At 43.5% G+C, this 25,819-nt stretch overlaps 1 protein-coding gene across 1 annotated transcript in view; it reads left to right on the top strand.

Moving 5' to 3' along the window:
* LOC138473127 (proton channel OTOP2-like) overlaps nt 1–25,819 on the top strand; it is a 211,043-nt gene that overhangs the window by 59,773 nt on the left and 125,451 nt on the right. The window contains exons 3-5 of the mRNA XM_069611655.1: nt 5,751–5,887; nt 15,682–15,740; nt 15,878–16,005. Of these exons, the coding sequence (XP_069467756.1) occupies nt 5,751–5,887; nt 15,682–15,740; nt 15,878–16,005 (324 nt within the window). The remainder of the gene's footprint in view (nt 1–5,750; nt 5,888–15,681; nt 15,741–15,877; nt 16,006–25,819) is intronic.

Genomic DNA, 25,819 nt, shown 5'->3' on the forward strand with positions numbered 1-25,819 from the left:
TCCAGTCTTGCTTATTTGATGAGCAGCCGCCAAGCAAGCAACGAGTTAGCCACTGTGGGGATGCAACGGTTTGGTTTGTTTTGAAGATTGGGGGGTGCCTATACAATGCTGTGTTTGGGGGGCAGTGGGGGTGGGAAGGTGGGGGGGCAGGAATGTTGGAGGTTTTTGAGGAAAATGCCCTATGTGGTCATTTGAAAGAGATGTTCTGGGATTAGCTTTAAATTAATTGGTGCGCGGAATTGGTCAGGTCGGACAGAGTACAGTCACTTGAAAGGGCAAATTACATTGTTTCTTTAAGCTGGATTGTGCGAGGGGTCAGTAATAAAATGAAAGCCCGCAAATTCCTGGCACATGTGAAGAGACATGGAGCCCAAGTATTGTTTGTACAGGAACCCCATGCTATGGGATGCCAATTAGGGTATTTGCTAGACCTTCGGGTGATCACCATTATTACACATATTTTGCACCCGCAAAGGTGGTGATGACCTTGATACACCACTCACTCCAATTCACAGCTTTGGACACCAAAATAGATATGCAGGGTGGTATGTGGTGGTGCATGGGAGGCTTACTGACAGGGATGTCTTACTGGTCAAAGTATATGGTCCCATTGTGGATGACCCAGTATTCTACAAGGGGATTTTTCAGCTGTGCCTCCGACCGTTGTGATTGTTTGGGGCGGCAGTATTGATACAATACTTGACATGCCCAGAGACTGCATGAGTACAGCACAAAGAGCGTGGTCTAATTAGGCCCTTACTATTGTTAAAAACATTACTATGGGGAACATGGTGGATGTCTAGCAGGTAGTACATGGAGAGTACAGGGACTATACATTGTATTCATCAGTACATGATATGCATTCCATAATCGATATTTGGCTAATGTTGGATTGGCTGCTTAAACACGCTGTCCAGCTATAGTAGACTGCCCCAGATGCTATTGGAACACCCCCCTCAGAATGTTTGTGAATCTTTCTCTTGAGAAGGGGGCGGTAAACTAGCATGGCAATTTAAACCCAAAGCACAGCTGGATGTTCATGTTTAATCTTCACAAACATATTACATTGGCTTTTTTTTATCCAATGTGGGGTTGGTGTCCATGGTGGCCTCCCTGTGTCAGGCATTTAAGTTGTATGTGAGGGGAATAGCTATGGCAACGGAATTTGAAGTTCTGAAGCCAATTTGGAAGAATATATGTTTATCTGAGAATAAGCTGAAGGACCTCCAGCTTAGATATGCGCAGGCACCAATGCTGGCAATAAACTTGAATATAACAGTTTCGATAAGCCAGCCATGGTCAGATGATACGGAGAGACAGATAGACCTGGCCGACTATTGGTTAGCTGGCCTGGTGAGAACTGATTCAGGAAATAGCAATATCACATCTATAAAAAGGGGCTATGGGGCGGTGGATCATACGAACGTGGATATAAATAAGGTTCTGTTAATTTTCCACTGGCCATTATGGGCAGTACGGTTCTGCCTTCCCATCTGAGATAGACCAATATTTTAATTCACTCTCAACCTCAATGCTCTCTCAGGAAGCCAGTACTGCTCTGGAGACCACAATGACATTGGAGTAAATAAGGCCGCTATCTGCAACCTCCCTAGAGGTAAGCCGCCGGTCTTGGATGGACTAGTAGCAGAGATCTAAAAGGGATTCCAGGTGATTGTATTCCCTTATCTCCTACAACTGTGGAAGGAATTATTAATGAAGGAGCTCCTTCCATAATCTGTAAGGAAGGCCATTGTTATCCTCATTTATTTTATTATATTGTTTAAAACGCAGACCTGGCTCATGAGCAGCAAAGCTCTGCACAGAGTAGGGGTTGCTGGCATTTGGGCTGGAATCTTTCAACAGTAGCACACTACTGTGAGATCTGCACATCGGTTTGTGTTTTCATTGGAATTAGTCCATGGTCAGGTGTTGTGTTCTTGAAAGAGCCATGTTTTGAGAGATTTGTAAAACTGGGGATTTGTGGGGGCATTCCGAGCCGACGCCAGGATTGATTTTCAAAAGGTGGATGCATGATAAGAGAAGGATTGTTTGCAGGTCGCCTCTCTTTGCGGACGAGTTGTGATTCAAGCCGGTAGGTTCATTTGCTGTGCGAGGAGCATATGCCACCAGGTATGTGGAACTTAACCACCGGGTACGCTGGTGTGATACTCGCCACTGCTTTGTAGATGGTACATGCAGTCTTGAACAGTATCCTGGCTTCGAGTGGAAGCCAATGTAGTTCACCTAGGATGGGAGTAATTCAGCCACATTTCCAGGCTCCTGTAATAAGATTTGCTGCAGCGTGGTGGATTGATTTTAGGGGAGTCAAATGAGCAGACAGGAGCCCTGTCAGGTGTACATTCCCCCCAATGAAGTGCGAGTCTACAAGGGCCTGCACTATGGTGCGGTAGTCCTGCAGCGGGATGAAGGGTTTCATTTTTCGAAGGGTAGACATTCTGAGCTATGCTATTTAGGCCTTCTTGGCTTGAAGGAAAGATTGCTGTCAATGGTGAAGACGAAGGATTTTGCTGAGTCTAAGAGTTGTGGATCCAATACTTCTAGGCACAAATCACTGAGCCATTGTTGGACAAGTTTTTTTTTTGCGTGGGGACCGATGAGGACAAATTCAGTCTTGGAGGGGTTCGAGGTAGGCAGTAGACATCCAGGACTGGATGATGGCTAGATAATTGTGGAGAAGAATGATGTATTGTACGCTATTTACTCTCAAGTACAGCTGATATTGGTGGATGGCTAAATTGGGATCTTTGAGGCGAGTGCCTAGAAGCTCCATGTAAAGGTTAAAAAGGATTGGTGAGATCATAGAGCCTTGGGGGACTCCACAGGAGACCTTGCATTGGTTAGAATGCAACAAGTTCATCTGGACAGCCTGGTGTCTGCCTGAGAGGCAAGAGGTAAATCAATTCAGGATAGTGGCAGAGAATCCCATCCTGTCAGCAAGGAGGGAGAGAAGGATGCAGTGGTTGACGGTGTAGAACGTAGCTGAGAGGTCAAGGCAGACAAGGGGGCATGAGTTGCCCTTATTCATGATTTGGAGAGCATCATCTACCACCTGGATGGTGGCTGTCTCGATGATACACTTTGGAGGGTACCCTGACTGATGGTCATTTAGGAGATGAAGTTGTTCGATTGTGGCTAAGTAGTTGTGTAGCAACTACATTTTCCAAGATTTTGCAAATAAATGGGAGATTTGTAATCGGCCTGTAGTTGGTCAAGTTGTCTGGGTCTAGGGTTGGTTTTTCCAAAAGAGGTCATATGGGACCAGTCTTGAGGGTGTCCCGGACTGATCCTTGTGCGATGGAGGCATTGATGATGCTGCGGATCGCATTGAGTGCCGGGCCCTTCCGTTGTTTCATAATGGAGGTCAGAATTATATCATTAGAGTAAGAAGTAGGTTTGAGGGAGGAAATCATATTTGGGAGAGCCAGGAGAAAGAAAGGAGAGAATTCGGACTAGAGGGGCAGTGTGCATGCTGGGGTGCTGGGGAAGCTAATGCTCTGAGAGGTTGATTCGATGATCTCTAGTATTTTGTCTATTTTTTCAGTAAAAAATGTGTTGATTTTGTCACATTTTTCCTGAGTTGCTGGTACCTCGACGTCGGGTGAGGGTTTGGTACAATACTTTACTACTTCAAAGAGGGTTTTGCTTCTATTAGAGGCTGCTGCAATGGTGGTGGAGTAGTAAGCATCCTTCTTCTCAAACCAGACAAGCCAGCAGACGAATGCGGATTTTACCGCTCACTTTCCCTCATAAAAGTGGATACAAAAATCTTTGCTAGCGTTATAGTGTCACATCTACTGCTGCTAATGCCCCACCTAGTTCATCCTAACCAATCCGGCTTCATCCCGGAACACTCCACTGCTCTTAGCCTGCATTGAATGTCACATCAAGGGTAGCAGTCACACTGGCTATGCAGAAGGCCTTTGATACTGTGTCATGGGAGTTTATTTTTAGAGTACTGAAGAACTGTGCATTTGTAACTGACTTTCAAGTGTGGATCAAGCTCATATATTCAAGCTCATACACGAGAGTGAGAACCAACAGCATTCTATCCCTGGTTTTTCAATTGGAAGTGGGCACCTGGCAAGGATGTCCCCCTTATCCGTTACTCTTTGCCTTGGTGATTATACTGCTGTCTGATCCCATTAGAAATAACTTTCATGGCGTGGGTGTTCAGTGAGGGAGCTCCCCAGAAATAATATCCCTATATGTGGACAACATATTATTATTTGTCCGAGGTCCCGGGGGAAAGATTGAGACAATTATTCAAGAGGTGGTGGATTTTGGTAAATACTCAACCGGTTGAAGTCTAAAATATAACTGTTGAAGGATAAGACGAAGAAACCAGCTAAAATAGGTGGCCCCCACTGGGAAAAGAGCTAAATTAAATACCTAGCCATCTCTGTCTCCCGCTCCCATTCTCATACGCTGGAACTAAATTATGGTGAATTTATGGAGCATTTCATGACTAAGTTGCAGCCCTGGAGCAAACTCCCAATGTTTCTCATGGGTAGGGTCTTGCTATTGAAAATTGTGGTTCTTTCCTGGTGGGATAGTTGGTAAAATGCCTATTGAGGGTCGTAGATTTGTCAATTTGGGGCTATTCCTGTCCAAACACTACATAGTACTGAGGTGGAAGCACACATACTCTCCTTCAGCTTATGTGTGGCTTTCTGACATATTGTGGGTGAATGACGTGGGGGAGCTACATGTAACTCTTTTACCAGGCACTAACGACCCCAAAGATATATGGACTGGCCTCCCTGGATTTGGCCCAAGAATCTGAATTTACTGGGCTGGATTGCAAAATGTCTAACAGTTAGCTGTGTGCTATGTGTAACGCAACTGATTTTTGCGTGTCGTAACTATATGTCAATGATGGCTATTGTATGTACCACCAAAGTGCTTAAATAAAAATATTTCAGAAAAATAAATAAGAACAAATTTGTTTGCAGTGGGCTCCTCTTAGTGTGTAGAATTGTGACGGTATCAGGCGTGGCATTAGCTAACTCATCTGGATCTCACAGAAGGACACCAATGGTGATTTGAAGCTGGTAACATGGTTCCTGTGTGGAGAACTCCAGCCATGTCACTTGTAGCTGGTCACTTGTAGATATCCTGCTAGAGGACAGTTCACTGTGTTCACAGAGTGGGTGAAGATGAACAGCCCTCAGTTTAGTGCATTTTTGGTTCAAACCAAATCATAATTCAGAACTCACGTGTGACTCTTGATGTTCATATGGATGGCTGATATAGACGGTTTCTTACCAATTCAATGAATAGTTAGGAATTAATGTGCCATGTATGGTTGACATATGCCACATTTTCAGCTTCTCGGTCATCCATCATTGGGCTTGCTCTTCCTCCTTGTTTGGTAGCAGAGCTGGAAAGAGGTCTTTTCTATGCTAGTCTTGGACATCCTTTCCCTGGAAGCTGTCTTGTAAATTTGTTTAGTCATGATTTGTAATCATTTGAGATGTTCACACGCTGATCTATTTGCATTTGATGTGCACATATTACCCCTGAATATCAAACGAAGCTCCCACAACATGGGAGGGTTACTTTTATTAGTAAAGCCCATGGCATCTAGTTATTATCGATGAGCCATCTCACCCGCCCTCAGATCAGGAGGATAAGACAATATGAGTCTTCTGTATGACTGGCACCAATGATGTTTTCTGTAGAATACTGCCATTTAAGGCAACATACTAATGCCTTCTGATGTTCTACAGGTGGACTGTCGCTGTTCGCCCTGGCCACGCTGGTGTTGGACTGTCTGACCCTTGGATACTATCATGAGCTACAGCACTGCGTGTCTGCCCTCATCACTGCCTTCCCTGTCATTCAAGCTGTCTTTACAGTCATACAGGTGAGAAACAATCTCCTAAGGGTTACATTAAGCTTTTGAACTATATTATTGCATCTTAAAATGTTTTCCGTCCTGTGGTTCGCGATTTTGACTTCATAACATGAAGGATTATGGTCCTATAGAAGGATTTGCGTTGTTGATTCTTTTGGGGTATCATTATGAAATCAAGAACACTTTGCTTCTCCGGGCCTTGTCTAGCGATTGGCATATATGTAGGGTAAAGAAAAATGACAAAGGCACTTTGTAAAGGGCCCCTATTCTGCATGTGAGATGTGTAGAGGGTAGATCTGCCATTCTGTGCTGGATTAAGGATTATTTTGTATCGGGCTACAAATCTAGCGGTTTGGGGGACACAGGGCATACTGCTTAGATCCAAGCAAATCCATGTGTCTGTGCTGCGGTGGGACCCACAGCTTCTGGCCCTTGTCTCTCTCAATAATTCCTTCATCTTCCAGTGTTTGGAGTGTGAGTTGTTCCTTTAAACTCCAAGTTGTACAGAGAGGTCAATGTGTAGCCGTATTCGTTAATCCTTACTGCAGTAATGGCAGGCATACACGCCAAAGGGGAACTGAACTATTCCTAGGGCCTTTGCTGTGGTACAACATGTGCTACTACACCAATGTCATTGGCTTCCTATGTCACATAAAATGCTGCTTGTACTTATTTCTCTGCTTGTGTGACTGCATCGTGAAGGCTTCACCTAAGGATATTAGAGCAGATCTTCAGTACATTAAGATCTTTACCTTTGGAAGCACCACCTTCGGTGATGGAGTCAAAGATCGGAAGTGAAAAAATAACATGACTTTCACTGATGTCCCTGGGTCTATTAGGACCAGTGCAAATCTTGATTGAATAGTCACCTCCCATGTGGGCTGTTGGCATCGACCTTTCTTTGCTGCTTCCAATCGTGCATATGAAGAATATTTCTTCTACATCGTCCTCCTCACTGGGAGTACATTGAGGCACTTCAGTTATTTCTTGGGCTGGTACTATTTTTGATGTGCATGGCCTTGTTCTAGTCTTTTTTTGTAGAGCTATCATGGGAGCCAGTGCTCTGCTGACTTTTGCAAAAGGGTTAGCTTGAACAGGTTTGCCCAATCGCTCGGAAGTTGCCTGCATGTTAGAGTCAACCTCCATAGTATTCACAGAGGGAGCAGGTACCGATGATTGACCCTGTGGCCAACCACATACAGTTCCGCTCAACCACTTAGTGCCTCGTGACAATAGTTCCTCTTGTACTGCTTTCAGTTCTTCGCATCTGAAAGATTTCAAAGATGCCTCCATATGTCTGCCACGCAGCATCACCAATTCTTGTGACCTACCCAACTCGAGAATATTGTCCAGAAAAATCCCAGATTCACAGACAAATTTTCTTCCTTGTCTTTCTGAGAAACATCCTTGAATAATCTGCGCCCATCTAATGCTCTCCTCATCCCACTGAGCGCACCACATCAGGGATCATGTTGGTGCTGTGCATGATGGTTCTATGTCATTTTGCAGACAAGAGTTTTTTCGATGTAATTTTTACCCAAAAAATGCCATTGAAAAACCAAAATAGAAATATTTTTATTTATATATGGGGGGCTCCCGCCATGCTCCCCCTTCTCTATATTTGTATACCTACCCAAACCCCCTCCCAACACCCTTTATCCCTTACCCACCTCTATAGTGCAATGAGTTCTCTCAATGGAATTTTGTCAGTGAAAATCGCATCGAAAAAACTCCTGCTGGCAAAATGACGCTGTACAGTGCATTTCATGCATCTAGGGACTCTTGAGCTCTTTACCTTGCTTGGTTTAGCTGAAAGCATTCATAGTCTATTGACCGGTTAGGTTCAACTTAATAGCATCATAGGAGTCATCTGCTGCTTGCAGCGTCTTATTTATCTTGTGCACACACCACGCTCCCAGCAAAGAATAATAGCATTGATTTCTTTGTCATGTCATCTGCTGCTTTTATGGCAGCAAAATATATGTATATATTGCACAACCTGTGGTAGTGGCCGTGTATTTATGGTTGAGATGCTCAACTTATAGTAAGAGCACTTTTTGGGCGGCTTATAACTCGCCACCGTTTGACGAAACCTCACCAAACTTTGCAAAGAAAGTATATGGCCACCTCCGAGTGATTATGAAAAATTTGGTGCGGTTTTGTCAAGGGGGGGGGCGGGCACATTTATAGGTGGGTCCCCAAACTTTTGAAATCCTCATAGACATAATAGAAATATTTTTTTGAAGCCTACAGACCAAACTGCCGGACAGATTTGCACCAAACTTACGTGATGAGCAGCGGTTTGCTCCCGAAATCGTTCTTTAGCAAATTTGGGGTAAATCCATCCAGTAGTTTGTTTTAAAATGGCCAAAAAGTAAGTTGAAAAAGATTTGAGATAACTGGGTCCGGTCTGTGAACTCACTTCATGATTCGGTGTTCGTGGACACCTCTGGACCAATCAGAGAGCCGCTGTACTTTCGCAGCAATCGTATGGGCTTGCTGATTGGCCATTTAAAAATGTGAGGTGCATCAAAACTTTTGAAACAATTGCCATGTTGGATTTGCGGACTGCACTCGTAGTCCGCGAACATTGTAGTAAACATGTATTAAAAAACACAATATTACACTTGTCAAAATAATTAAACAATCTTTGGGGCGGTGAGAGGGGATGAGGATGGAATGGGATATGGCCACAGAAGCCAAATATCGGGTGTTTTTTCTTCTCCGAAAATCTGCAAACATCTCAGATGTTTGGGGACATCCATGCATAATTCTGCATTATAGGGTCAGTGAAAAACAGTTTTTGGATGGCTTGTAACTTTGGTGCCACTCAATGAGACTGCATGCAATTTTGCATTTTTACAGTATCATTTTAGACCCAGCCCTAAATGGTTCTGCAAAGTTTGGTGCTGTTTCACCAAGAGGGGGACAAAATTATAGGGGTGTCCCAAAATATTTGAAAGGCTTATAAATTTGGTGCCATTTGACAAATCTGCACAAAGGTTTGCATACAGATTTTAGATCCAAAGTTGAATGCTTTTGCAAACTTTGGTGGGATTTTGTCAAGAGGGGGCAAACCTAAAGGGGAGTCTCAACGTTTTTAGATGGCTTATAACATTGGTGCCGTTTGACGGATCGGCACAAATGTTTGCAAAAAGATTATAGACCCAACCTTGAATGTTTTGTGCAAAGTTTGAATGGATTTTGTCAAATGGAGGCTATATTAATTTACTATTTTTTATATATACATTTTGACATCTTTCCAAAAATAAAACATGGAGGGATTTGTATCAAACTAGTGCGAGGAACATTGGCGTGGACCCGAAAGCATGGTTTCGCAAGCGTGTCTGTGTTTTAATTTTTGAAAAGTGTCATAATGTAAGTACGAAAAATAGTGATATTCCTTTGGTGACTGAGATATACCATGTGGCCATGAGCAATGCCCAGATTGTCCGGGTTAAAAGGGGCATGGCCAACAGGGACTGGCTATGTGGTTGTTTTTCAAAACCGTGAAATAAAAATCTGCTTGTGGCTGCAGCCCGAAGTGCTGGATGGGATTGCAGCAAACATGTGCGAGGAGCATCAGCAAGGACCCCACACTTTGTTTCCAAAGTGTCAAAATGAAAGTACAAAAAATAGTGATATAACTTTGGTTCCTGGACAGTGGTCCTGGCCCTCGGCAAGGATGAATGCCTACTCTGATTTACTTATTGGGGCATGCACATGGCCGAAGACCTAGGTTTAAATCGGAAAAGAATTCTGCTTGCGGCAGCAGCACAAAATGCTGGACGGGATTGCAGCAAACTTACGCGAGGAGCATCACGAAGGACCTGAAAACATGCTTTTGCAAATATATCCCGTGTTTTACATTTTGGAAAGCATCAAAATGTAAGTTCAAAAAATAGTGGTATAACTTTGCTGCCTGGGCAGTGGGCCTTGCCCTTGGCAAGGACAATCGTTTACTCTGATTTGCTTATTGGGGAATGCGGCATTGTCGAAGCCCATGCCCCATTGATTGTGGAGACTGGCCATGGCTGCAATCCATGAGCACTGGCCATTGGTCACATTATGAGGGTATAGTGGACACTGAACTAGGATGCAGGGTAGGTGCAGTGAATAACGAGGATGGTTTAGTGGGGATGGAGTCATGGTCAAGCCTTATGCCCTAGTCAATTCTACCATGACTTGCATCCCCAGCATGTCCTACTGATAAATAACACACATCACAATGTGTTGCAAAAAATATGTTTGTTAAAGGAGGTTTATAGTTCTTTCATATATCTGTTAAAAGAGGAATTATTAATGACTTATATACAGTGATGCAACATCATGAAACATTTTCACTCATTAAAACCTAGGAAATGTACTGAAAAAACACTGATAAATGGACATTATGGTTAAAATGCACTAATAAAAACCTATGACGTTCAGTGAGAAAACATTGCTAAAGGGATGTTATGGTCAAATTGCACTAAAAGAACTATCAAATTCAATGAAAAAACCTTGTTAAAGGAACGATTTGGTTACAAGTAAAATAAAAAAAACAAGAAATTTGCCAGTTATTGTAAACTATGCAACCAAAACCCGCGCCACCACCGTGCACTGCTTGCACTAACACCCAGGACAATAAAGATGATGTCACAAATGACATCATCGATGACATAACTGATGCCATCACATATGATATTACTACTGCATAACAATACAAATGGAACATCGGTATAAGGGGTATCGCTTACAGTCTCATTTACAACATATTAAAGGTGATCAGTAGCCTCGTGATAAACTACTCCATGTCACATAAAAGGTGCTTATTGAAAAAGGAAACTTTGTTGTGAAGTTTTTTTTGTGAATACTGCAATCAAACAATACATAAAGAGAAACAATGAATGCAGTATGGATCATGGAACTAAAGTATTCTTAAAATTGTATGTTTAGGTTGTACAATATGTTGAAGCATATCAGATTCTTGAGAAATGTATTATCTGCATGGGACCTGCTTCTTGTTCTATGTATGTGCATTATGAACTCAGGGTAAACCTTAGGAAAAAGAAGTTCAGAATATAGCACAAGGTCCAGCTCTACATGCACAGTACCTTCATATTATGTGTATCATGGTTTCATTGTAGTATAGCTACATGAAGTCCTCAGCTTGAAACTAATACTGTCACTGAACAAAAACAACCACCCCGGATATGTGATGTTATCAGTGATGCCATTGATGATGTAATTTGTAATGTCATCTATGATGTCCTGGGTGTTAGTGTTAGCAGGTCATGGTCGTGGCGTGAGTTATGGTTGCTTATCTCACGACGACTGGCACATTTTTTGGATTTTACTTGTAATAATAACGTCCCTTTAGCAAAGTTTTTCCCCTGAATTTGATAGGTTTCTATTAGTGCAACTTAACCATAACGTCCCTTTAACCAAAAATGTTCACTGAATTTGATCGTTTTGTTAGTGCATCTTAACCATAACTTCCCTTTAACAATTTTTTTTCACTGAATTTCATAGGTATTAAATAATGCATCTTAACCATAAAGTCCCTTTAACAAAGTTTTTACAGTGAATATATATATAGACGTTCCACTCATAATTCCCACCAGGGAACCAATGATGATGGTACTGCTTGGGGGTCGTATTCTGGACAGGGTGCATGTTAAAACACCACCTGGGACCTCAGGGTAGTTGCCGTGGGGTCACATAGTGGAGTCCTTCCTGATCTTGATGAGGATTGTTGCTCCTTCCTTATCTGAAATGGCATTCATGAGAATTGCCCTAATTCACCAGCGACACAGCAACTCCAACTGGAATGAGGAAGAGCTGGATTGAATCATAACAGGAGCATTTGTTTTCTAGAAGGCCCACTTGCTCTGTCGAAGATGCCTTTCTCGAAGGCTCAAGAATTGCATCTGTTGAGTACCTCTGCTTCATGTTTTTTCTTATTGTTGTTAATATTGTTTTCATAGCTTTGCATGTGTATGTAGGGATGATTCCCGGTTTACTACTCCACAGCAGAGTCCGGCACTAGACCTCAAGCAGAGCTACGCGGGAGCGCCTTCCAGTGCATTGGCCGACCGGCAGTGCTGATCCTGGAGCAGATTCCAGTTCTCGTCACCACCACTTGCAGGGAGTACCCAGGACTGGAGCATCCTCATTACCAGTTGTTCGAGGATTATCATGAACAGTGCTTGGGTGGCTTGTACGCGGTTTACAGTGACTATTTAGTGAATTCAATGGTATCCTGTTGTTTCATCGACCCCTTCTAATTTGCGGTAATTTAGTGGTTCTTTTATTATGGGGGAACGCAGCTGATTTAATGTACACCACTACATCACCCCACCCCACAATAGTGGACAAGAACAGGATGTTTTAATCTGAATTATTTTATTCCAAATAATACATTGGTGAAAATACAGTTATGCCTTAGTTTATACCAGGTTAGTCACCTCAAAACACGACAGTGGAATTCAGACTACAATGAAAATAATTTTCACTTGCCTTATTTTGTCTGAAAACATGTCAGTTTACTTTGTAAGTTCACACAACTGTTCAAGCATAAATAAGCACATATGAATGAGTATTTTGTATAATGAACTGAGGAATTTTATTATGCAAGCATCATAATAGGCATTACATTTAAATGTACATCGAATTGAAGAGGCTAATAAATGTTTTGTTGAGTCAGAATAAAATACATTTTGAAATTCAGACAATGCAAAATTGCATCAACATGAGAAAACAGATGAATTCGCTTATGAACTAAGTATGGTTTGATAGTTCTGGTTTGAAGAGAACTCTATGTCAATGGCATCCTCTGTTAACTATGGACACTATAAATGAAATACTCAACATGTAATACTAAGCTTTCTATTTGAAAATACCATTTGATGAATAGTAAACAATTCATAAAATATTCTAGTGGGTTATGTAATTAGAATTCTATCAAAACTCAATTTATTGGAATACATCAATGAACTGAAATTCAAAGGTCGTTCGTTTTCTGGTAGGAACTAAAGGATTACTATTCATAGCACATGTGCAGAGACATTTGAAATGAGTTTAGTTTTCAAGTGTTGACAAATGAAAGTGAAAGTTTCACTTAGCTTTGCTTTCCTTTTGAATGAGAACGGCTAACAAAGAAGGAACCACTTCTAAATGACAAGTTCCTAAAGTTGGATTTTGTGTCAGAGTCATCCCCACAATTGTACCTACTTGGGAGGTATATTTTACCTTTTTATATATATTTGACTGGAGCTGCCGCAGCACATAAGCGGTTTATATTCCCAGGCCAAATCGGTCGAGTTGCGCAAAGAATTAATATCTTCGGATACCTTGTTGCTGGCTGGGACAAATCCAAGAAATTCATATTTCATTTTATCTGTAGAGAGAAAATACCCACTCGCCTTTTCTTAGAGTTCCATTGGTAAGGGATTTAAATTTAATTACAATGGGTCAGGTCAGGTGTTTGCCTACATTTTTGGTTGTTGAATTCAGTTTTTTACGAATCAGCCTCTGAGGACCCCTTATGGTCGATGGTATTCACTGGCTGGAAATGGGAAGGCGCTAGCCTCTGAGGTCATCTGCTTCTCCTCAGCTCTTCATGAGCCAGGTAGCAAGGTGTACCCCAACTCTGGGACCATTCTGGGCTCATTGGAAAAATCCTCTGAGCCCAGTCCTTTCCGAAATCTTTTGTGTACCTCTTTTCAGCCACATTGTGTGGGCTGGCATCTAGCATGACAATTATCCAATCCCCTTCCTCCTCTAGAAACATGACTTTTTATACTAGGCCACAGCCCACTGTTTAGAATCCCTTTACACTACTACTTTAGTAGGACAGGCTCTATGATTGGTTCATTCCACTACCTCAAACCAAAAATAGCTCTCCCCCTTGCTTCTTTTGGCCAATTGCACTTGGCGTGTCATAAGAGGGATTTGTCAGCTGCTAACTAGTCTTCTCGGAATGGGGAGTCTGTCCTGGGCTGAAGCATTGTTTATTTAACTCTTTAGGTAAATATGTGATAGTGGGCAAAATGACAAATTCTGATTCATAATTCATAATAAGGCAAATTTACTGATGTAACTTGGGTTTCTGTCACATCAAGGACCGTGGTATTAATAATCTAAGCACATTATGCAAATAGCATATATTTTAGCATATCATTTTTTATGTGTTTTGTTCAACTGGTCATGTTGAATTCAAAACTGCATTCAATATTTTGGTGTCAATATTTTTGACGGGATATTTTGTACTTCAAATGTGTCATTTTCATGTAACATTCTTTACCTGAGATTTTCTGCTGGTTATTTGAACATTTGAATTTATGTAAACCCGATCACTTATCAGACGCTGACTATTTGTTCTTAAAAAGGGAACTGAGCTGCAGAGCTGACTGATTCATGGTTTCCTCTCTGCATTGGGTAGATGAAGAATGCTTTAAAATGCCATGTGCAGAGTTTATTCTTTGAACATAAAGGTTTGATGTCGAAGGCTAATGTATCGTCCTGGGCGTATGTGCAGCAAAACCCACTTGCTTTGAGAGTGAATTTTCATTTGTCAAAATGATGTTTTTCTACAAATGGTATTTAAATGAGGGTCCCCAATGTTCGTAGTTTTATGCATTTAACATATGCATTTTAGCTATTTTCCCATTTGTAACCAGGACACATTGGGTATCATTTAATGAACAGTAGTAAAGGAAAACTGTGCCAAATAGCTAAACTCGCTTTCATGCAATTACCCCTAGCGCACCACCACTTGTTCATGCTACTGTACTATGAGTTTTGGATGTGAAGTGAACTCTTGACCTCCAGCGCTTTTGAAGTCAAGTGCTGTACTGATTTGGCTCTTCAGTTGCAAAACTGGGCGGATTTAGCTCAGCAGAGTCACCACTCACAGTAAATCTCCCAGAATCCCCACAGGGTTCTATGGACTCCAAAAATGGGAATTTGTCCGCCTTGCTTCCACTTGAAATCCCGTGGTAATACTATGGTAGTAAGACCTCATGATTTTGGTGGTAATTCTGTGGATTTACTGCTGAATTATCACCAAAGTAATAAGAAGCTCACTGTCCTAAAGAAACACAGCTGTTCAAAGAATCTTCCAGGCCTTGATGTAAATGACAGGTTACTGGAAGCCTGGCAATTCTTAACAATCAAGTGTTAATTCCGTTCATAGTCAGGTTTCTGTTCACAGTTCAAGCTGTCCCGTGTCTTTTCTAGTGGGATTTAAACACAGAATTGGTAACATTTTACTTTCAAATCACACATCCCAAATTTTAATGAATTGTTTAGCAGTGCATTTCTCTGAACACATAGAACTATAGTTCTGGTGTGATTTGGGATGAATACTCTGAGTATCATTGGCTTATAGAGCTCAGCCTGATTCTTCAATAAGATGAATATACAACATGAAACATGTGGAAATAGATCTGAATGATGTCTTTATTTTAACAAAATCCCCACAGGCTCCTGCAACAGTGCACATGTACTGCGAGTTGAAGGTCGGTGTAGAACCATGTCTGGTGTGTGCCCTCTCCCTTTATGAAGAGGCTGTGTGCATCTTCACGCTCAGGCGCAGCCACTTGCTCCAAGCACGGAAAAGAGAGGGTTCCCTGGTCAGCCTGTTGCAGAGGTGCAAAAGGACAACTTTACATTTGTATGATCACAAATAATTTGTCATGTCATATTTTTCATGTCTCTTATTACAGTTTTGTTAAATGCTCCATTCTTCCCGAGCATGTGTGGCTATGCCTGCCATCAGTTCTTAACATATATGTCACTTTCTGTTTTTACTCCCAAAGGTTTCAATCCTCTCTTTTTATGCTAAAGTGTGCATTCAAGACAAGCAGCAGCTGAACAGGTATGGCATTGTACACCCTAGAAACACGTGTGTACAGGCGTGTTATAAATGCCACATCATATCATACCATTAGATGATCGAGCAGTCCTTTATCTCACTTTTAAGGCCCAGTAACTCCAATGGTTTCATATCCCCAGGTTTGGTCTCATGCACACCCTCGCCACCAATATCCTCATGTGGATGAGAATGGTGCTGGACGAGTCTATGGAGCAGCTGGAGGAAATATATCACGCACGAGAGAAAGACAGTGTGAATTCACTACATGGTAAGGTTTTTTTCCTCTGTGAAGGTTGGGCGGGGCAGTGTCAGGATTGGGCTCCTGGGGTTAGACTTGGGGTGGTAAAATGTAATCATTGCAAAGGATTCATCAGTCTTAAAAAGATCATGTGAGCTTATCTGGAGCCCATCACAGATCCACGCATCTATGCATGTGCCGCATACTCAGTACTAAGAAGCTGCCTTCTCAGAAATGTTGCCTCTAGTTATAGCCATCTCAGAACTGGCTGCCATTTATTTTTTATTTTATTTATTTATTGGTTATATATAACATGCTTAATACCCAGAGGTTTCTAAGTGCGCACCCAGAATCAAACCTGTGTTGCTCCGCTTGATACCCTGAGGTTTATAATCGCAAACCCGGGGATCGAATCTGTGTTGCTGCACGTCATCTTGCTTCCAAAGTGAGCGCGTTGCCCCTGAGCTATCCTCCCGAGGAGACATTGTGTTGCACTTCTCTTCTGAGTAATCTGTGCTGGGTCTCATCCAGTCTATCACAAACATTGCCCCGCCTCCGACCACTCCTAGAATCTATCTCGGACATCTGATACGCATACCTTTGCCTCTTTACATTCCCCTTTTCTTTTCCTTTACAGATGACAGTCTGGGTTAGTCCGGTAGGGGCACAGTGTTACACTTTCCGTCCACGCTTCAGTGGAGTGAGGCCGCTGTGGCTGTACTGTGGCGCAGTACGCAAGCTTGTTTACATTAAACCCAGTGGTGCTGTTCATGTTATACTATGCATCAAGTATGTTCCTTAACCTACCAAGGTTCACACATCACAACTAATTAAAAAAAGGGGGAGTTACAGCTTTCCCTATAGTTAATCCTTTCTTACCTCACATTTCCCTTGTCTTCGATAATAACATTCACGTTCAGGCTGTCTCTATCAGCAATTTACAAATGGATCTTCCTGCTGTCAGAAAATCTGCCTATTAAGTACATTTCTATTGGTCAAAACAACAAATATTTAAATGTTTTTAACTGGAAATTAACTACCAACATCAGAGCAATTGTTGTTCATTTACAACGAGGGATGGGTAGGAGAAAAACTGGTACGCACTTCAGAGGGGACAGGAAGAACAACAAGAAAGACATCAACAAGCACTCAACGTAACCTGCAGTTGCGATTGGGGACATGGGCGCCCTCCATCTGCAGATACTAAAGCCTCAATTTCCACACGAGGGACCACTCCCACAGGCACCAGGGCATAAACCACCCACTCCTCGGCTTTAATAGAATAATCAATAAAAACCTCTGGCAAACTCCCCTGATCTGGACCAGAACCTGAGGGATAGGGGGAAAATAAGGAACTGCACATAGAAGACACTCAGCCAACACTAAGATAACCCCCCCTGATCTGAGGATCAATAGGCCTCAAGTAAGATTTCAGGGGGAGAGCATTTTCTAAGGATTCCAGTAGGCCCATACAAGCCCGTCCGAACTCATGGAAAGGTCAGTGGGTTAATGGGCCTGCCACACACATCTGTTTGCAGCACGCATATCACAGCTTCAAATGTAGGCAGTGAGGATTCAGTATTGTGCTGTTCTGAAGGCAATGAAATGGTAGAACTGAGTGGGGAATTGAATTGACTAGTTTCGCAAAACCAAGTAACAATTCCATTTGTGCCCTGTGCTGCGCAAACCACAAATGGAAGAGTTTATTGGTGCGCTATCAAGACTTATTTCTCAACACAGTGTTACTTATTCTCAGACATCTCTGCCAATATTCATACCTGCAATTGAGAGGTAGCACATAAATGGATGCAGCAAGTTCACCAAGCTACTGACCTCTCTGAGCAAAGAGTAAGAGGAAATCAGGTAATATTGCTATAGCACAAGTAATATAGAGTGCAAATAAGGCAAACATAGAAAACCGGAACTCTCCACCCCTAACCATTCTTGAGTTGTGATCTTAAACATCTGTTTAGTCTCGAGCTTTACCATACTTAGTTAAGGCTACAACTTCTGAAATTGGTTTAAGAAGACATGAATGTGATCAGGAGGGTTACCCTTTAGTATCATCAGATTTAGCCTCACCACTGGAACTAGGTCGCGTGCGGTGGAAGCTGTTATGTGCATAGGGCAGCTGATAGATTTCTGACACTGAGTCCAGGTTTACTTTCATTTTTTCTTACAAAATACCCATCTCCAATATGGCCGTAACACAAATGTACCTTTTACTTGTCAAAGAGAAACAGTGTCAGTTATAAACCTATTAACAAGCAGCTGTTTGGCAGTTGATCTAATAAAATGCAAACACAAACTTTTCATGCAGACTTTTTCTAAGCCTTTTCATTTTTCTGTGATAACTTTTGTAGAGGTCAGAGCTTTCAAAAACTCTACATGAAGAGTGAACGTTTGTCCATGCATAGAGCAATCTCTAAACAGATTACCTTCGTGTCTGTAGCCTTGAAACTGACACCGTTTCTTTAATCTCAGGCTCCTCAGAACTTGTCACTTCTTGCTTGCAACATTTCAACTGTTGCATCAGCTCAAATCTTTCTTGCTCAAACTCTCCTCAAAGTTCGAGAAATACGAGTTAGTCGAACTTATCAAAACTCTGAGATTCATGCTTTCCTTGTAGCACTTCACCCAGGGTTAGCTGAAACCTCTGCCTCCGAAGATGGCCGTTCGGCCACATTAGATAAGAAAACGATCAATCTTTGCCATGCCTTCACATCCCAGAATCAGGCAATGCTCTGACAAGGAGCTATCCACGGGAATCGTATCTGGTTCCTTCTGTTCTCTAAATACTGCATTGTTAACAGAACTGATACAAAAAGTTCTATAGAAAAGCCAAGTGTAGCAGCTGCTGTAATTTGTTGTAACTGAGGTTAATGCGTAAAATAATCACTCGAGAGCCTTGATTAAGTTGGATGACTAGTAGGTTCGTATCATATGGGTAAGTACAATTAGGTCATATTTAAGACAAGTTCATGGTACAGAAACATCCACCGGTCCCCCTGCGCCAAGCTCAGTTTCCAACTGAAACTAAGAACATTGGCACTCACACAATAACATTCTCAGTGAAACACTCTATTCCAAACATTCCAGACACAGACTCACACATACATAGGCAATAGCTACAAACACAGGATCGGTAAAACACAACATAATTGCCTTGGCTTGGAAGCTAGAGCCAGTAACTCTGGGGTTGGAAAACCTATTCTTTCAATAACATTCAACACTTTTCTTGCCAACTGTCTCCTTGTGTATATACTAAACTCTGGAATATTTCCCAGAAAACGCCCCTAGATCTTTGGATCAATAAGATGTTAAGAAATCCGTCGATCTGCTGGATCTCCTTTAATTTTTGCTCTCCTAATATTCTTTCTCACATGGGCCATTTTTTGGAGAAGAAGCAACCAATTAGAATGCAGCGGAGCAAGTTAGGTGTCTGCACATGCACTGGCCAGAGTGGTCTGTGGACGTGTGGAAACACATTCAAACCATGGTGTTAAGAAGTGATTATCCACAAGAAACACTCTCTCGGAATCTCGCTCGAGTTGTGTTCCTTTTCCAACCACATTCACCTGACGCGTGTCCACGGAGAACTGTCAAACGTTAGTTTTTAAGCAGTCCCTTTTCAGCACCAATTCGGGGAAGTTGAACGTAACAATCGACCCATGATCTGCTCCCAGCAAGGCTTCAGATGTATGCTGTATTCTGTTGAGGGCCCCTTGATTCACTATCCTTGCCCAGCAGGTGGGACTAAAAGGAGGACCCTGTCCATAGGGCATCACGCGAGAGTTACTATCTTCATCAAGGCAGGAACATATGAACAGGAGGATTGCAGGGGTGGCAGTGTTTTTTGGCAGCCGAGTGGAGTGAGGCGTGCAGTGTTTACAACAGAAGCTACCTGCCCAAAAGGTGAGACCACATAAGTAGGACTGGGACGAGGAAGAGGAAAATGGGGTTTATGATGGGTTTCCCCCACATCAAAACTAATTGCAATTCTTCCTAAAAGCAAAATGTGGGGCAGGTGTAGGGCAAAAGAGTCCCGATTAGGCATGCTGGGTGGTATTGTTACTGGTGGAATGAGAAACAGCCTTTGGAAAGAAACACTCCATAGTAAGTTATTCAAGACATGACCAGAAAGCCTATCTCCACTGAAATATTATTCCACCAAGCAGAAAGGTCTCAAAGATTCAAATGCACATTGGTAAACATGTGATCCCTTTTCTTAACAAAGAAAGATGTACTCTTTTTCTTTTCGTTTTAAAAAGCCAAACCAAGCCCTGGTGGGTTGATGAGAGCTGTACAAATGGGCATGTGAGCCACAGAAGCAAGTAAAATACTCATAAGGGGGCAAAACAGGGAAACCATATAGGTATACATAGGCAAATAAGAAAGTCATCAGCATGTCATCTTCTCTTCACCCCCCACATCACCAACGCAGACATTATCCCACTCGACTGGTCTGACCATGCCACCATCGCACTATTGTTCACCCACTCGACTACAGCCCACAAAAGTCAGGCTAACACTGCCTCACTCAACGCGCGCTCATTCAAAAACTTCCTGGTGAATGAGATAGAAGCTCACTAGTCCAGCACCACTGCAGCAGCCTCTATCAGTAGTAAAGCCCTCTTTAAAGTAGTGAAGCATTGTACCAAACCCTCACCCAACCCAGAGGTACCAGAAACTCTGGGAAAATGTCATGTAATCAACACAAATTTTATTTAAAAAAATATACAAATTCCAATAGACCATTGAATCAAACTCTCAGAGCATTAGTGTGCATTCTGCACTCCGGCATTGACTCTGCAACTCTGGACCGCCTTCTCTCCTCTTTTTCCCCAGGATCTCTGAAAAATGATAGCCTCCCTCAGACCTACTTCTTACTCTCATGATATAATCCTTGCCTCCATTATTAAACAATTGCTGGGACCGCTGCTCAATGCGCTCCTCACCATCATTAATGCCTCCCTCACAGAAGGTAGATAGAAACACAGGGACCTGGCATTTCCCTGACCGTACCAGGTAATCCAGAATATATAAACACAATTGGTCAGGATTGTCTCGAACAAAACCCCAGTAAAGAACACACTGACAATTCAGAAGCCTTTTCAAACTAGAAGGGTCATTCTTGTGGATGCTTTACAAAATGTATAGCGTGACATATCATGAGACCATATATTGAATCTTACACATTCATAACAAAGAGTACATAGTTATCGCAATTGATACATTTTACAAAATGTCTGCTGGTTCATTGCACAGCCTTATGTTCTTAAAGTGAAACAATAAGGAATAAAATGCCAGGTGCATTTGCCATCTTGCTGTATTTCAATAAACAAAACAAAGAAGTCGATACGATAGTGTTTCGGCCTATTGCATTTTAAATAGCTTTAATATGACGGCTTTCATCGGGACCTGAATTGTGATCTGGATTCCTCACAGCTTGTGATATGTATCGTGCTTTTGCATGGAAAGTTATAGTCGGACCACCATTCAGGTGGTGTTGTCAAAACACGATAAACATCTGTGTATGACGATGTAACACATTAAATGTGTTCCCTGCTACAGCAGTAGTCGTGGGTGTCTAGACGTTTTTCAGCGGGCGCTGCCGCATTTCAACTACAATTAATTGAAACCATACGGAGGAATCGAGTGACAGCAACCTTTTGGCTGCCCACACGGTCCTGCCAACAGACAGTAGAGGACCCATCATTTCACACACGTGGGGTGCATCATTAATTGCATGCTAAAAAATGTCTCGACACCCACGGCCCAGCAGATCAGTTGGCCACTCTAAAAGCAGTCCACCATGCTGAAGCATGGCTTCTTATGGGTGTATGGAAATGCGACCAAACGACCCCATTCTAAGCAAACTATATTGGCTCCCTCTCCTGACAAAAATACTGTTCAAGACTGCATGTACAAAGCAGTCACGAGTAGCACACCAGCATACCTGATGGGTAAGCTACACATATTTGGTGGCACAGGCTCCTTGCGCAGAAAATCGACCAACCTGCTGCAATCTTGTGCTTTAAACAATAAAATAAAATATAATAGGTATATAATAGTATTTTACACAGTAAAGTACATTCAGAGGCAGCCATGGCCTGTTCCAATAAAGCAAGTAGATTGTTGTAGGTCTTCAAAAATGCAAATAGAACAGACGTTTGGTGGCAGGAGGTAATCAGACGATGGAGACACAAGACATGAAGATGTGGGTAGTTTGTTAGGTAAGTACTCTGAGGTGCAAAGTTTAGGGGGGTGTTGGGGAATGAACATTTATTGATCCATAGTGGTAGAAGTGCAGCACAAGACACAGGGGCATGCCTGGTGTGTAAAAATGACAAGGTGGTGAGCATAGGTAGAACACATCAGAGGTGGAGCAAGGGGGGCACACGCCTGGAAGAAATGTCACCTGCAAAGTCTTACATATTTTTTCCAGCAATTGGAGCTCTGCTGGGATATAGAAGTAGCTTTCCTCCCTCATACAAATTGGCCCACAGAATAGATCCCGACAGACAATATGCTCCCTGTGAAGCTACATCCATAATGGCTGCCCAAGGAAGTAGTGTAAGGGTTGAAAATAGGCTGACCTAAATGGCGTGAGGAAAGTCGGAGTAGCATCTTCCAGACTGCACACTGAAACCAGTAAACATGAGTAGGAAGCAGAACATGGTAAGACCAGATGAGAGCAGAGCCAAAAAAGCAGAAGTGCCTTTATGAGTAGTAGCACTCTGCTCTGAGTGTCTGCCATTGCCATACAGCAGTGGAGTAGCCTCACATTCAATGGCTGCCAACATGTCCACTATGACGAACATGGTGAGAAAACAGCGCACTATGTACCATTGAGCCAGCCTCATAGGCTCCCAAGCAGAATGCCTGCCCTAAAGATAGTCACCCTGAGGTTTAATAGGTATAGACAGCAAAACCTGCAAGAAATGGATCGCAAAATACCCAGAGCCACACCACAACCCACTCAATCTGGTGCTCCCTGAGGCCACAAGGCATCCAGGGACCCTGGAATTATAACACCTGCTCTTATGCACACATATGCACGTCAATATACAATGGTCATGTGTTATGCGTTGTGCAATCTTACAAAAGTGACACAATCAGTATATTCTTTTTAGAATATTTGCTTTTTGGCTTCACAAACTGGAAAGATTGCGAAAATTGCACAAGCCTCAGCAGGGTCGGACTGGAACAAGAAATAGGCCCGGGCACCTAAAAAGAAAAAAGTGTTCCTCAAACCATCATCTGTGAATCGCCTCAGTTCACGACTTTACAGAAAATGCTACTTATGGAGGTTTAATGCGTAATGATCAGCAGATGCCCATTACCGGGGGGATGGGCTGTGGAGGAGTCCTCTGTTTATTACCATTAATCAGTGGGCTGCGACCCACGTGCAGGAAGGGGCGGAGCTAACGCCAGAAAGTCAGTTCAAGGCTGACGGTTATGAAGTAAAGAAGTGTTGCACCCCAGCTCCTGTGTCGGTGTGTCCTTGTATGAATGAGGGTAGCTGACTAGCAGCGTGAGGAGGTCCACTTGCGAGATACTACACTGGCGATGAAGCGGACACGTATCTTCCACCGGGCCCGCCACCTCGGGTCCAAAGCGCTCGTGGTGAGCAGTGAGGCACCACTGGAGCCGCAGGACATCATCCGGTCGAGGGTTCCCAGAGGCAGCGGGTTGAAGCGAGAAGGCTCCCTGCCGTCGAAACGAGCCCCAGCGCAAGCTCAACCAAGGCTCCAACGCGCACATCCCACGCAGGTGGAGCAGCTATAGCGGCTCCCCGCGCATCATCTGTCCGGGCGGGGGAGGAAGGGAAAACCTTCCCGCCAACGGCAAGGACGCCGGTAGGCGCATCCAATCACCTGCAGGTGGAGCAGCGGCTCCCTGTTCACATCTCCGGGCGGCTAAGGAGTACTGACCCTCCCGCCAACGGCTTCGGCGAAAAACAATACAGAGAAGAGCGGCAGGGACACGGTCTCCCGAGTTGGCTCCACAAGACGCTGTACTAGCTGTGCGAGCCGCACAGCTAGTACAGCGTCGGAAGATCAGCCCATGAGTGGATCGGAAGGGGAGTCACTGACAATCCCAGACCAGAACCCAGAAAGATGACAGACAGCCTTTTAGCCCAACTGCCAGCAAATTCTGACCTCACTGACACCGGCACCCTCCGATCAAGATGGAAAAGGTGGTTCAGAGACTTCAAAGTATGCCTAAAAGCGGCTGGACCACTAGAGGATGAACAAAAACTGAACCTCTTAATCCATGCCGTAGGATCTAACGTGCGTGACATCCTTGACGAAATACCTGAAAACACCATAGACTCCTACGCCAAACTAAAGACAACGCTCACAGAATACTTCATGCCCCACACAAATGTGGACTATGAACGGCATGTTTTCCACACCACCAAGCAAAACAGAGGAGAAACCATAGACACATTTGTCATGAGGTTAAGAGCAAAAATGAAGCACTGTGATTTTAACAACTACTCAAACGAGGAGGCCCTCAGGTAGCAGATCATAGTGGGGTGCGAAAGCGCCGATTTTCGGAAACGACTACTTCAACAGCCGAGAAACCTAGAAGAAATCCTACGGCTGGCACGATCAGATGCTGCCCTCGCAGCGCAAGTAGAGGGCCTGGATGAAATAAAAGTCGCGCACGGTAAGCACGAAAGCCTCAACAAGTTCGAAGGAACAGCGAGAGCCAACAGCGATCCGTTCTGCTACCTGTGTGGACACGAGTACCCCCACGAAGGAACGTGCCCCGCCATGGGCCAAACATGCTCCGCATGTGGTGGTGACAATCACTACAAGGCCGTGTGTTTGATATTCCGCAGCAAGATGAGAGAGGCAGGAAAAAGCGGGAAACCCACAACAGAACTGGAGCAAAACCCGCCCACGCAGCACCACCGGACAGCACACCAACCCCACGAACAAGGACGTCACAGACACTACGACGAACAACCAGAAAGAAGACAAGATAGAAAAAACTGGAGGGAGAACAAAACCACCCCATCCAGGACAAGAAGAAGACCCAGGAGATATATACGGTGCCTTATAGAACAGTCGCAATCAGACAGCGTGTCAAGTGCGTCATCGGAAGAGAGCCCGCCAACCAGAGAGACACCAAGAAGCACCACGGAAAAAGAGGTATTTATGCACCCTTGGAAACAACACGGCAAAGGAACTGTCATGATCTCTGCTTCCAAAAGGTCAGGGTTTTCCCAACTCCCTTGGAAGCAGATCCATAACCCAGGTTCCGAGTGCCAACCAGTCCCAATTGGGACCTTTTGGACCCAGTCCTGGCGCCAGTGGCACCAGGCTCCATCTTCAACTCACTTCAGCCCGTCATCCGCCATCGCCGGAACCCTGCAAAACAAGAGACATCATTACTAAAGACTTTAAAGACATTAGAATTACTCGAAACTTACCGTTCGTGCAGTAAACGATGGACAGCAGTCCTCTGAAGTCAAGAGGCCTGCTCCCCTTATCCAGTGAAGAAACTGGTTACAGCACCCTGCCCCGAGGCAGATGGAGAGCACGGCGTTCACTTACCTAAGACATCTTACCCTTCGAGTCAGACATACAGTGCACAGAGGTCCAGCCCAAAGAGCCAGCCGTGTGTTACACATCACCTTTGAAGATACGGTATTCGCCCAGTCAAGACCGGCGCCTCTACGGGAATCAGGTGAGCGTTACAGAACGCAAAGCCTACCACAAAACTCCCGTCCAGGCGCTATGGAAACCTCGGATACCGACCAGCTAGCCCAGTTACTTGGGGAACTAAGGGCAGAAGTGCATGCAGCCCGTCAGGAAACGAACGCTCT

Source organism: Ambystoma mexicanum, chromosome 8, assembly GCF_040938575.1.
Source record: "Ambystoma mexicanum isolate Mex_15411 chromosome 8, UKY_AmexF1_1, whole genome shotgun sequence".
Taxonomy (NCBI): domain Eukaryota; kingdom Metazoa; phylum Chordata; class Amphibia; order Caudata; family Ambystomatidae; genus Ambystoma; species Ambystoma mexicanum.